At 43.4% G+C, this 14,118-nt stretch overlaps 1 protein-coding gene across 1 annotated transcript in view; it reads right to left on the minus strand.

Annotated features, from left to right (window-relative positions):
• Window positions 1-14,118, minus strand: part of ZMYND8 (zinc finger MYND-type containing 8) — a 100,243-nt gene that overhangs the window by 63,459 nt on the left and 22,666 nt on the right. Inside the window, exons 3-7 of the mRNA XM_046678053.1 lie at window positions 11,566-11,709; window positions 8,485-8,598; window positions 5,840-5,932; window positions 4,641-4,728; window positions 1,577-1,734 (exon numbers count right to left, since the gene is read on the minus strand). Coding sequence (XP_046534009.1) covers window positions 1,577-1,734; window positions 4,641-4,728; window positions 5,840-5,932; window positions 8,485-8,598; window positions 11,566-11,709 — 597 coding nt within the window. The remainder of the gene's footprint in view (window positions 1-1,576; window positions 1,735-4,640; window positions 4,729-5,839; window positions 5,933-8,484; window positions 8,599-11,565; window positions 11,710-14,118) is intronic.

The raw sequence follows: 14,118 nt of genomic DNA on the forward strand, positions 1-14,118 counted from the left end.
AGCATTTCTCAGAGATTCAGAGCGTGCTGCTGTCACTGTAAGTTCCACAGGTATTAACGCATTTACTCTTCAACCCCCTCTGAGGTAGGACTGTTGTCACCCCCATTTCAGAGGGAGAAAAGGAGGCCCCAGGGAGTCAAGTCACCTGCCCAGGTCTCAGTGCGGCAAAGCGGCAGGGCTGGGATCTGAACCCAGGGAGTCGGGCTTCAGAGTCCACAGCTTCCACCCCACCCGTAGGGGTTGCTGGTGTCTTCCCATCATCATCTGACTTGATTCTCTCTTATCTCCTGAATCATGCAAGGCGCAGGACACCCAGCAAGTGCTCCATTATTATTTATAATTAATTACTTATGATTATGTAATTTATAATTATGGTTAATCAATTATAACTGACTGACTTAACGAGCCAAGGAATAAATGAGTGAATGAACAAATGAATGAATGGTGGAATATATTTCCTTCTTCTACTCACTCTGCTCCTGGGCTATTCCAAAGGCACTGGGCAGAACAAACTGATAACATGAGGTCCAGGGCAGCCCTGGCCTTGCAGCCCACAAGCAGCAGTGTGTTGCCAAGAGGTGGATTCAGAAATGACAGAACAGTGTACCCGGGTTCAATACACGCCACCTCGGGGCAACCCCCAATGAAAAGCCTCAGCTTCAGCTCCCACATCCAGGGAAACAGCAGGACAACTCGCCCACACAAAACTCCAAATCGCCAGTGAACATCAAAAATAGTCCATCACCGCTTGTCATCAAAGAAACGCAAACCAAAATCACAGTGAGATGCCACTGTTTTTACTCATCACATTAAAACAGAGATATGTGTATTTTTAAAACCAGAACTTCCAATGCTGCAAAGGACACAGAAAAACTCCCACACTCGTCCACTCCTGGTTACTGTATAGGCTGCTACAGCTTCTCCAGAAGACAATCGGGAAATAACTACCTAAAGCCGGGGCCGTGTTGACAGCCTCGGACCTATAGCTGCTATTCTAACAACTGTACTAAGGCAATCATCAGAACAGCCATGATAGATGCTGTTCGTCCTGTGTGCTTAATTACCCGGGAAAACACTCAAACTAAGTGAAAAATGTAGATTACAAAACTGTCTATATAAGTATGTAGGCACGGACATATCCTAAGATATCCAAATGTTTTCTTTACGAATGAATGAAAGTGCACAGACAGGCTGAAGGCCATTCCAACTCGGTGTTTTACTTGTACAATGTGGGGTCTAATAAAGAAAGGCTCCTTCGTACCATCTGTGCCACCAGCCTGTCCCACAACCACTAGAGCCTCAGGGCACACAGCCCGGGTGGTTCATTTCATCCACACCATCGAAACGCGGGCAAGAGGACAGACTCTCCAGGACAGCTGAGTCACTTTACAGTCAGGACCTTTCCCCCAAATAATGTCCAAACCCAAACAGCTTCTGCAAGAAGCCTGAAAAATTTCCATCTCCCTTAAATCAAGGCTAAGGTAAGGGTGTTTTATAACATACTGGGGTCCCTTCTTGGTTACTTTCACTTTCCTTGAAGAGAGGGGATGCTGTCTGAGCCTCAAGAAATCCCGGCATCACCACGGCGACCCGCTGGGAGATTCTGCGAATGGAAATTCCAGCCACCACAACCTCTTACCCTGGACACATTTAAAACAGGACAGTGGGAAACACATACCTCATGCTCACAGATTTTGATGACTACCTTCGCTATTTGCGTCAATTTGTGATTTCCTAAGGGAACAAGAAAACAGGATTAACTGAAATGGAAAGACCCAGCCTTGGGACTATACTTTCTCTAACAACCTTTTCACTTGCTTTTCCCCAGGATCAAGCTTTTAAAGGCTAAAAACCAAAGGATTCTGGCTTCTAATATTGGTTCAAATTATGTGACTCATCCCAAAAATGTTGACCAATCTTTGGTGTCAAAATGTCGTCATCTCTGAAACAGAGCAATTCGTGTGGGCTGACCTACAGTTCATGGTTTAACATTTGAAAGACGCTTTCACATTCTAAAGGCTCAAATTAGCAGAAATGAGCCTTATTCTATCCATTGTCCCAAACTCCTACCCAAGAAGGGAAAGGGGAAAGAAGACATTTAATAGAGTAGCTCTGGTGTACCCAGTGCTTCGAAATACATTTTCTTGTGAACTCCTCAAGAAGCCACAGGAGGAAGCAGGTATAAATGCTCCCATTTCATTAATGAGTAAGCCAAGGCTCGAAGAGTCATCGCTTTTGAGACCACTTAGCTAATGAGTTGAGGAAGTGACCCCAGATCTAACCCTAAATCCCTCACCTTTGCACTAAACCAGAGGAGAAGATGGTCCAAAAGCCAGACTTTCTTCAAAAGCTATTTTAAGAAATTATGAATTTGTTGGCAAGATTTCACATACACACACACAAATATCTAGATTTCTGGCTTACCTTGAACACCCAGATCTGATAACTATGAATCCAACAAACCACTGGAGCGTCTAGTGGCGACCCCTCCAGACCAGGTAGGAGTTCCCCGCCCTGCACCATCTCTAGCTCTCCCCATGGCCAATGGACATCCTGGCTCCTGCTGATGTTTTCTTGCACCTGACCTCGTTCACCTGTTCATACGATCTGACAGGCTTTGCTGTATTTTTGAGTTTATAATCTTCACACGAATTCTCAATGCCTAGTGACTCTCTCCCCTCCCCGAACCCCTAGCCCTGCCACTGAGTTCACAATGCAAAACATCTATTTCAGCAAACATCTATCCATTCATACAACTTTCCTTAAACACTAGCTAAGTCTGTGCTAGACCCAAGGGTATGCAGGGAACAAAACACGGTGTCTGCCCTCAAAGAGCTTACATCCTGGTGAGCAACTCAAACAAATAAAAACAGTACCCTCCAGAATGTATGATAAGTGCTGCCATGGGAAGTACAGGTACTGTGAGAGCCCCAAGCAGGAGCACATACTATGGCCTGGGTCACAAGGGAAGGCTCCTCAGAGGACGGACAGGCTGAGAGAGAAGGATAAGGAAAAGTCACCAAGGCAAAGAAGGAAAGAGTGTTCCAGCAGGAGACAAGAGGAGGAAAAGATGACAGGAACAGGATGGGGCAGGACACTGAAAGATCCACCTGGCCAGAAGGTAGACAGAGGATTGTGGGAGAATCTGGGGCAATGGGAAAGGTGCCAAGAGAGATTTTAATGGAAATCTTCCTCCATTCTGTCCAGATAGCTCTATCCTCTAAATCCATGAAAAGACAACTGACAAAACTTTATCGAGAATACAAAGAAATCCGGCAACTCAATAATGAAAACACAGGGGCCAGCCCAGTGGCGCAGCAGTTAAGTTCACATGTTCCACTTTGGCGGCCCGGGTTCACTGGTTCGGATCCCAGGTGCGGACATGTCACCGCTTGGCAAGCCATGCTGTGGCAGGCGTCCCACATATAAAATGGAGGAAGATGGGCACGGATGTTAGCTCAGGGCCAGTCTTCCTCAGCAAAAAGAGGAGGATAGGCAGCAGATGTTAGCTCAGGGCTAATCTCGCTCAAAAAAACAAAAATAATAATAATGAAGACACAAACAACTCAATTTTTTTAAATGAATAAAATATCTAAATAGGTATTTTACCAAAAAAGATACACAAATGACTAATAAGCACATGAAAAGATGCTCAATACCATTAGTCACTAGAGAAGGGCAAATTAAAACCACCATGACATAATATTTCATATCATCAAGAATGGCAAAAATTAAAAAGACAGACAACATCAAGTATTGGCAAGAATGGAGAATAAGTCAGACTCTCACATACACTGCTGGGAAAAGTGTAAAACGATACAACTACTTTGCAAAACAGTTTGGCAAAATTCCCCATGAAGTTAAATATAAACCTACTCAATGATCCAGGAATGTCACTCGTAGGTATTTACCCAAGAGAAAAGAAAACACGTCCACACAAAGACATGTACAAGAATGTTCACAGTGACTTTAGTCTTAACAGCCAAAAGCTAAAACAACCCAAATGTCCATCAGCATCAATAAGGTGAATGGATAAATAAATTGTATGTTGACACAAAAAATCACTCAACAATACAAAGAAACAAACCACATGACACACATTAGTGGATGAATCCCAAAGATACTATGCCGCGGGACAGTAGCCAGACACGAGAGTATAACCTCCGACTCCATTTATATGAAATTCTAGACTATGTGAAAGTCATCTACAGTAAAAGAAAACAGGAGTTCCTTTTAACGGTGGTAGATTTGCTGGAAAGGGCAAGTAGGAATATACTGGGTGATGGAAAGTTCTAGATCTTATTTGGGTTTGTGATTATATAGGTGGTTACACATATGTCAAATTCATGGAATGTACATGTAAAATCTGAGCCTTTTATCGTACGTAATTATTCCTCCATTAAAATAAAGTTTTTGAAAAGGACAGGCAGCAGTGCCATACGGCCGAAAGCCACTGTGGATGTCAGCTTATACCTTAAAATGCACACAGCACTGCCCCTATTCACACACATTAGCCATCTATACACAGCTATTCTCAGCTATTGGCCCTGATGCATGAAAACAGAGCCTGATTTTTTATGAAGGCTGGGAAAACGGGCAATACACACAGCATCTTTTTAGGAGTCATTGCAGCCACTCACCCCCGTTATAAATGATGCAGTTGTGCAAAATCCACTTTGCATCAGCCAGAAAAGCTTCTGTGCAGCCATACATTTTCTTTTTAGCGTTCTGGGGAGAAAAGGGAGAGCATAACCATCAGTGAATCTATACAAGCCACAGCCCATCACACCTGCGTCCCCCACATAATTTTCTTAGCAGTCATTTGCCAAATTAATTAATGCTTTTATTCGTTTCCCAAGATGCTATTGTATTTGAGATCTCTAACTATAAAAAGGCACTCGTTGAATTCATCACACTAACTTGAGTTTTCTCATCTTACAGCAGCTATCATTTATCAAGCAGCTTATTCCAAGGAGCCAGGATATTATATGTATTTATGTGTTTACTATTATTTCTAATGGTCTCACATAAGCCGCATGATTAAGAACTCAGCGAAGCAGCTATTATCATTCCCACTTGACAGACAGGGAAATTGAGGTATGGGAATGTTAAGGAACTGATCCGAAGTTCCAAATCTATTCACTTATGGAGCCAGGATTCCAACCCTGTCTTTTTTAAATGTCTTCTTTTTTGAACACCCTAAGGGTGCATGCAACTTTCCAAAGCAGGTCAGATTTACTGTTCAGGGGTCATCCGTGCAGACAATAGGAAATAATGTTTTCTCCTCATCCACAATTTTCTCGATCCACGTTTTGATGCCAACAATTTGAAAACTGGCACCAGGACGACATGCACAATCTGAAGGGTTACAAGTGCAAACTTTCAGCGTGGAATTTTAGCATGAGTTTTTAAAACACCTTCAAGCATTAAAGAAATATCCTTATCAGTAGCCTAAGCCACATCTTTATTACTAATCTGGAGGTGTCCCAGATACTTCATTTTCTCATCTTCCTTCCTGCTGCTCTCATTAGCACCTCCAGAAGAAAGAGAAGAGGAGGTAAGGCTCAAATCAATCAAATCCCTAATTCTTAGAAGCTACAACTTTTTCAGGTAAAAAGCTGGAATCACTAGCAGTAAGTGGAGCCAAGCAGTGGATTCCAACTCTCCATTGCAATCCTCGGAAGAATGTTACAGGAGAAAGGGGTCAAGAGTCCTTCCATCCAAATGAAAATGGTGCAGGGGAAAGGCAGAGAAACCATCTAACTTGAGATGGGGCAGAGGAAGTGAGAGAGGGTCTTTAGGCATCTCGACAATTGTGGGCTCCTCGATGGAGGCCAACCTTTTCCAAGGTACAAAGGTCCATAGGATGGAAGATGTACTCCGCGTAGTCGGGATGCTGTTCCAAGGGAACAGGCTTCTGGAACGCATCTGTCTATAAAAGAGAGAAAAGATGCACACACACAGGCACAAACCCATCATTACTATGCAAGACAAGGTGTTAATACCAACAAAATACTGGAGAAATGGAGACCACTTTTCAGACAATCCAGTTCTAAAGGTTTCCAAAAAAGAATGACCCTGGGGGAGCCGGCCTGGTGGTGCAGTGGTTAAGTTCACGTGCCCCGCTTTGGCAACCTGGGGTCGTGGGTTCAGAAACCAGGCATGGACCTAACATACCACTCATCAAGCCACACTGTGGCGGCTTCCCACATATAAAATAGAGGAAGATTGGCACAAATGTTAGCAACAATCTTCCTCAAGCAAAAAGAGGAAGATTGGTAACAGATGTTAGCTCAGCACCAATCTTCCTTGCAAAAAGAAAAAAAGAAAAAGAAAAAGAATGACCTTGGGGAGCTCCAGATTGAATCACCTTCTAATTCAGCCTGGTTATCAATAATCATGGGGGTATTCTGGTTTTATTTGTTTTGTTTTCAATAAATATCCAAACAACAGGTCCTGTCCTCTTACATGAAGATGAACAAGAATAAAACACTATCCGTCACTTTAGACCCGAACTCTGAACGAGCCTTATTTACACTGCAAACGCCCGTAATCAAAGCCGACTGAGGGTGAAATTTGGCTCCTTCTAGAGATGACACAGCAAGTAAAGTTCCGCTAAGTGCCAAGACAATTTACCCCATGGGGAAAAATTTTAGACAGTGAGATTTTCCTCTTCCTTTGAGAAGGCAAATTACCTTCAACACAGGGACTGTGTAAAATGTTTTCATTTGGATCCATGGTTTTAGTTTAGTTTTGTTTTGTTTTTTTCCTTTCCTCCCTCTCCCCACAGGCCCCCAGTACATAGTTGTATATTCTAGTTGTAAGCCCTTCTAGTTCTGCTATGTGGGACGCCGCCTCTGCATGGCATGATGAGCGGTGCCATGTCCGAACCCAAGATCCAAACCGGTAAAACCCCGGGCCGCCAAAGCGGGGCACGCAAACTTAACCACTCGGCCACGGGGCTGGGCCCCTGGATCCATGTTCTTAAGTCCTACTTGAACAAGCTCAAAATGCAAGGCCTGGTCTCTTGACGGGTGGTGTTCACTTATCAATAAAAATATCTAGAAGATTTAATTAAACTTCAAATTATACTCAAGCAAGGCATTTGACGGGGTCACCGTGTACAGTCATCAGAGCCTTCTTTCATGCAGCATGAAAGTGTGGCCATTTTAAGTTAAAAAGATGCTTCAACAAAATCCACAACTTTCTGCCCCGGTTGATTTCCTATCAATTTATATGAGAAATTAATGCCTTCTTTGATTTTTTCCTTTTGCTTTATAATTCTGCAGTGTGGACCAGACTACGTGTATATTCTTTTTGTCAACAGGCTAAGTGCTAGCTGCTGGCGACTATCAAAAACAGGAAATAATTCCTTATCACTCAACACCAAAATGACCCCACAGTAAAAAAAATTGTAATTTTTGTTTTAACCAAACTGAGGCTATACACTTTTGCTCCCACTGACTGAGATTCTGTTAAAGACACAAACAGACTCCCAATTTAGCAACACCCAGTTGGCACGCTGGCTTTTTTTTCATCATGATATCAAATTTCAGAATATAATCTCAAAACTAAAGCTTGTTTCTTTAAGGAAATTAAATCACTAAATGGAAATGAAGCTACTAACTGCCCTGAGATTCTACATTTCTGTCTATTCATTTGACTTAGAAAGCAAATGATGAAGAATTTCCCAAAGGGTCACCACTAGCCCATATGGTGCCTCCGTGCAAATCAGAAAAGGAGAAGCCTACCCCTCCAGTTTCTGTAGGGAAAATGTCATAATATGTTGACTATACTGTCATAACATTTTATTTTTACTGCCAAGGTATTTTGCTGCCATCTTCCTGAAAATTGCCACAAAAACGAAAACCACCATGGCTGTGATTTCGTGACTGGGCTGCCTGGGAGGGAAATCACGGTGAAGTGCACGGCTTGCCAGCTGAAGGGGGCAGCCCTACCCTCGCATGCGGATTCTTCTTAAGGGGTGAAGGCTGCCCATCAAATCCCCTTTCACAGCTGAAGGAACTACGCAAATTCTCACCCTTTATGGGATCTCACCAGTTCAGTTTTACTCGAAGTTTCCATCAGCAGACTTTGATTATAAATAAACTGGGTTATAATCAGCTTTCTCATTAAAATGGAATTTACTAACTCCCATGGGAAAGAGCACAAAACTGCCCCTTCCCCCAACAGGGTATGAGGTTTCACTTCACAACCAGTCAGAATTTTAAATCGCCATCAGCTTTCTACTCTATGTCATTTTCTGACTCAGCTCCTCGGGGACACAGAGCACTCACCATAGAGTTAACGGAACGTGATCATATCTTATGTTTAATTTACAGATATCTGAATTCAGGCACATAAGAAGGACCAAAGAGTAGGCACAGGCTAAGGCTGAGGCTACACGGAACAAGAATGTTAACAGACCAAAAGAAATGTCACTATTTCCATGTACATTTATACCAAGAGGAACTTCCTTCTTACCCCTGGCTGTTTCATTTTCTGAATGGCAAACTTGAGCAGGTAGGACAACTGTTCGATGGTGAGCATTGTCATGGCTTTACTCTGGGTCTCGATGCATTCTGCCACTGTAATCTTCTACAAGTCAAGAATCACAGAAACGTCCAGTTAGAAAGAAAGTCACTATCCGTGTACTTATTTCCCTTTCCTAATTTTCCAGTAAGCTTACACGCAAAAAATAATTTCCATCTAAATGAGACAAGTTGTTTCACTCCAATCTACTTGACTATGTACTGGATCAGCGGATAAAAACTGGAAAGCACACCAGTTCATTGATTACCTTATTAAGAAGTATGTTTAGCTCACGAAGATGACATAATCTGAAAAAGGTGTGGGTAGGCAAGGAACTAAAAAATCGTCATTATTATAACCTTAGGTTTCAAGAATGAGATATAAAAGGAAAGGCCACTGATGGCTTCAGGGTAATCTCTTCCCACAATGAATCAGCCACTTGACTTGATCCTCTTAAGGTTCTGGGCTATCTTTCCGGAAACTGACAGGGCATTAACTCAACAACATCACTGATGGAAGGGACAGTCTTCCCTGTAGAAAGAATCCAAAGGATGCTAGGAGACTAATAATAAGTATGACTTCATTCTCTGTCACCACGGATATGAACCCACTCAGGACATTCTGGAAACCTACATGAGAAGCGTAGTCTAGCTGTCTATCTCCATGGGCATAAATGTCATTTTGTAAGGGAAAGTCCCCTCAAAGAAGAGCCCCAGAGAAATATCTGAAACCGGATTCTGCTATGTAAATCTGATACTGAATCTCAGAGGCTCAGAATCTTTATGTAGCAGCAACAACAAAAATAGCAAATTTTGACGATGTCAGGAAACTCTTTAACCATCTGTGTAGCAAGAGCTGAGAAAAGTTTTCTCCAATTAACTTGGATTGAGTTTCCTTTCTTCATTATCTCTGGATCCTCCAAAAGGAATTTGCAGACGTATCTGATTGGTTGTCGAGGAAAAGGGCAACACGAGAGGCACTCAGACGCTGAGAACAGTACACGACGCCCGTGTCTAATGGCTTAGCCACCAGAGCCTGAAAGAGTAGTCTCCCAGTTGACAGGCTCCCCAGTTCGCCCCTGGAAGAACTTCGGGGCTCTAAATCTCAGACGGAGACATCTGCTTGTTTGAATTTCAGTCTGTTTCCAGGTAACTATCCGTGGCAGACACTTGGCTCGCCTGCTCAACTGTCATTCACCTCCTCTCCCTCCACCCCCGACCCCTTCTTCCTGGCTGGCAGTGCCTGGTTCCCACAATATAGACTAAAAGTGCCAGACAAGCATTTTCAAGCCTTTTTCGCATCGGGACTCGTGATCCAATCCCCACCAATGAGCCCAAGGGCAAGTCAGCTGGAGGCCAACAGGCTAAGTCCTTCTGCTCAACAAAAAGGGAAGTGAGGAGACAACGCTGTTCTCTCAGGAAGATTTTTGTTCAGCCACTCGTGATAAAACCCCCAGCAGCCATCTTACAGCCATGAGGAACACATCGCCCTAACAATGAAATGGAAAGAGTTGAGCTTTGAAAGAACTCTAGCCTGGCCCTGGCTCTGGGTCCTCTCTACACATGATAATAAACCCCTATTGTTTCAATCGCCTTTCATCAAGATCTATTACTTGCAGCAAAAGCATCCTATCTGAGCCACTATCTTTTTCCCAAAGTTATTAAATAACTGGGAAGGGTTGGTCAAGACAAAAGGAAATAAATGAAGGCTCTAGTTCCCACACGAAATGAAGCAGAATGAGGTCAGGCTCTGAACAAGAGGGCATCGCTGGGCAAAGCGTGTCCTACACATCTCTCCATCTAGAGTCCCAGAGAGAAGCAGCAGCCATCTTTTGTGATTTTAGCAGCAGAACACCATTCAAATGTCATCATCACATTGATCTGATGTCTAATTTCTTTCCACATAGTTCTTATTTTTCTCCTTTCTCTACACAAAGGCGATGCCACAGATGCTATCCTATAGCTTGCTTTCTTCCCACTAAAGACATCTGGGAGAGCTTTCCATTTCACACACAGAAAGCTTCCTCGTTTGAGATCTAATTCCAATATACCTTTGAATCCAAGTGACATTCCACATTAAATTATTCTGTAGGTGACATTCTTATTCTCAACATTTGCAGAAGCATCGTAGTTGGGAGTCAGCCAGAAGAGAAGACAGCTCAGAATCGTGGAAGCCGCAATAACTGGTTTAATGAAGAGTGTTTAGGCTACACCCATTCCGGTCACTGTCCCTGTGCTTCTGCTCGGGGGTCCGTACTCGCAGCTCCCTCCGCCCGGAAGGTCTTCCCCATGGCCGCGTGGCTCCCTCCTCCCCTTGTTCAGGTCCTCCTCACATTTTAGCGAGGCATTCCTGGACCTCTTCACTTAAAAAGGAAACACCCTGCACGTCCCTCACTCCCTATTCTTCATATTCAATTCATTTTCTCTTCTTCTAAGAGAACACTCTTCTTCTAACATGCTGTATATAATTTCATTAATTTGGGTTTTTGCCCTTTTCTCCTGAAGAGAGATATGTGATTCATGCTTCTTTTTGTTCTCTGTCGACTCCCGAGCACCTAACAGGCACTTGAGAAAGAGCTGTTCCACAAATGAGAGCATCAGATGGCAACCACTCAGAACAGACCACCACAACCAGTCTTCCCAGCTTGGCTACCGACGAGGCTTCAATGACGCAGGCGGAGACGAGATCCAAGAAAGCAAAAGGCAGCGTGAGGTCTTTTCAAAATATGTGCACTGTTCAAGGTTCATAAGGAAACTTCTGAAATGTTCATCACAGGAGAATCAGAGAAGGCTGCAGATCTCAAAGTGACCCCAAGACCCACGAAGAACCGAAAAGAACATTCTGTGTGACTGTGTTCCTGAGAGCCGCAGTGCTGAATGTCGGTCCAAGAGGAGGTGAACAGGATAAAGCAGGTCGAGGCAAGAAATTTCTCTTTTCCCTATATCTGGGTTATTTGAAAGATTAAAAATAAAAGGAAGAGAGAGAAAGGAGAGGAAACAAGGCGAATAATGCATTCAGTCATCAAGAACTAACCTCACATTCGGGACAAAACCAGTCCCCCTCTGGTTCCGATGTCAGTCTCAGACACTTAGCGTGATAAACCCGGGGACAGAGCTCACAGCAAAGGACTTGGCCTTCCCGGTGACAAACCCAGCAGTAGAAATCATTTCGCCCATCCTGCGGTACAACATCAACAGGGTCTGTGGTGAGTGGCTGCTTCATATAGTAAAACGGACCATGTCTTAGTTCTGACTGAAATGTAGGCAAGAAAGACAGGTTCGGTTTCAAAACAAATGTGCATTCTCAAAAGGAATTTGAACAAATACATCAATAACAACAAAAGAAAATTACAGCATTTCAACATTCATTACAAAGCCATCTTGGGGGACTCTACTAAAACAGAGTTTGCAGGTTGTTAGATAGTAAGAGATTTTTCTTTCTTCTATTTGAAGAGGCCATGGATGGAAAAGCTGGTGTCTAAGAGTTAACAGGCAGCCCTGGCAGAATAGCACGATGGCCGCGACCCAGGCATCCCTGGGTTCAGGTCTCAACTCTACGAGCTGGGTGACCCCAGGTAAGTCGCTCAACCTCTCAGCTTCATTTTTCTCATCTGTAAAATGGGGGTGACAACACCTAACTTCGTGGGATTGTGGTTGGGATTGAACGGGATGACATAATGGACGCATTCAACACAGTGCCACCATTACTAATATTGCTAATACGGTTAAGGGCCCAACGTGCAGAAGTCTAAACGTACAAAGCCAACAGAAGCACAGCACTTTCCCTGGGATTCTTTCAACAGCACGCAAGTGGAGAGCGGATCAACTGGACCTGAGCCACCAAAAGATGGTCATCTGTTTCTAAGTCCACCCTCAATGCATAAAGTACGTATGAGCACAAGAGGCTTCCTAAAGCCGGGATTCTCAGCCACAGCAGATCCTCGTGTTTACAGAGGAGCCCCACCTGCTGTTGAGAACCAACAACGGCAGAAAGATTCGATGAGTGGCCAACTCATGGGAGCCAGACCCCTTCCTATCCCAAAATATTGGCAGAAATGTTTCCCTAACGATACTTTGTAGAAATCCAGCAAAGGCACACTGCAACACATACAATTACTCAGAAGAAACTCATTAGGGAAATGTCTATCAGAAATCAATAAGAAACCCCGCTTGGAAACACGAGGAAGTCAAAATGACCTGGCAACTGGCTGTGTGACCTTGAGAGAGCTACTCAACCCACTCTGAGCCTCGATTCCACGGATTACAGCTCAGCTACAACCACAGGACCTACCTTTGAACAAACTTCCTTGTAGAACAAGGTTTTTTTTCCCCGTCCTTCAGTAAAACATTACAATTTCCTCCAAAAAGATCTTATATATTGGTTAGAGACTGCGTAATTTTTGTTGATACTGTGAATGGGATCTTTTTCTATTATATTTTCTAAATAGTAATTGTTGGTACATAGAAATGCTGTGAGATTTTTAATACTGACCTCATATATAAACAGTTCTAATAGTTTCTTGATTAAAAATCTTATCATGTCAAATTGACATCAGTTTCATCTGTTCATGTCTAATATTTTTACGTTACTTTTCTTTTTTCCTTATTTTAATGGCTAGGACCCCCAGGATAAAGGCAAAGAATGGCCAAGATTGCAGGCGTTCATGACTCCTCGTTCCTGGTTCTTACTACGAGGTTTGAATGTTCTCACAATGCCTGCTATTTCCACACTCCTTGAGAAAGAGCCCCACAGATGCTTATTTAACAGATCTTGTTAACCAATCCTTTCAAGCCTCCCCATTTTCATTTCTACTAAGAAAATAACTAAGACTTTTAAGAGTGATTGCATAATTCTTGAGCCCAGTTATTTCCCTGTTTCAGTACAATGTTTAAGATAGAGCACTCTGCTTGGTTTCCAGAGGGTGACATCATTGTTAAAATATTCTTTCCATGTTACGTTTTTCAATATAATGTCACACACACCATCTTCATCTTACCCTCACAGCCACGCAGAGAGGTACTCAGGGTACATAGCCCTAGTCTTACTTGACAGATGAAAAGACTAGGTTAAAAAGACTTATCTGATCCCCAGGCCCAGAGCAAGGCCTCAAACCTGGGTCTCCCAGCCCTTTCTCATGTCCCTATGCCCCATATAACATGATGCTGGATGCAGAAGAGATTCTGATGATTAAGGGACCCCCTCAGAGAACGCTCTCTGTAGTTCAAAATAACTTCTGCTTAATGCAAAATGCTGGAGGGAAAAATCTGAAAATTAAAAAGACAGCCAGAGGGGCTGGCCCCATGGCTGAGTGGTTAAGTTCTCGTGCTCCGCTTTGTCAGCCAGGGATTTCGCCGGTTCGAGTCCTGGGCTTGGACATGGCGCCGCTCATCAGGCCATGTTGCAGCGTCCCACATGCCACAGCCAGAAGGACCCACAACTGAAGTGTACGGCTATGTACCGGGGGGCTTTGGGAGAAAGGGGAAAAAATAAAATCTTTAAGAAAAAAAAAAAAAAAGCCAGAAACATAACAGAAGGGCATGTGAACAGAGACCAGCATCTCGAGCAGGGTTCTCAACCTTGGCACTG

Source organism: Equus quagga, chromosome 12, assembly GCF_021613505.1.
Source record: "Equus quagga isolate Etosha38 chromosome 12, UCLA_HA_Equagga_1.0, whole genome shotgun sequence".
Taxonomy (NCBI): Eukaryota; Metazoa; Chordata; class Mammalia; order Perissodactyla; family Equidae; genus Equus; species Equus quagga.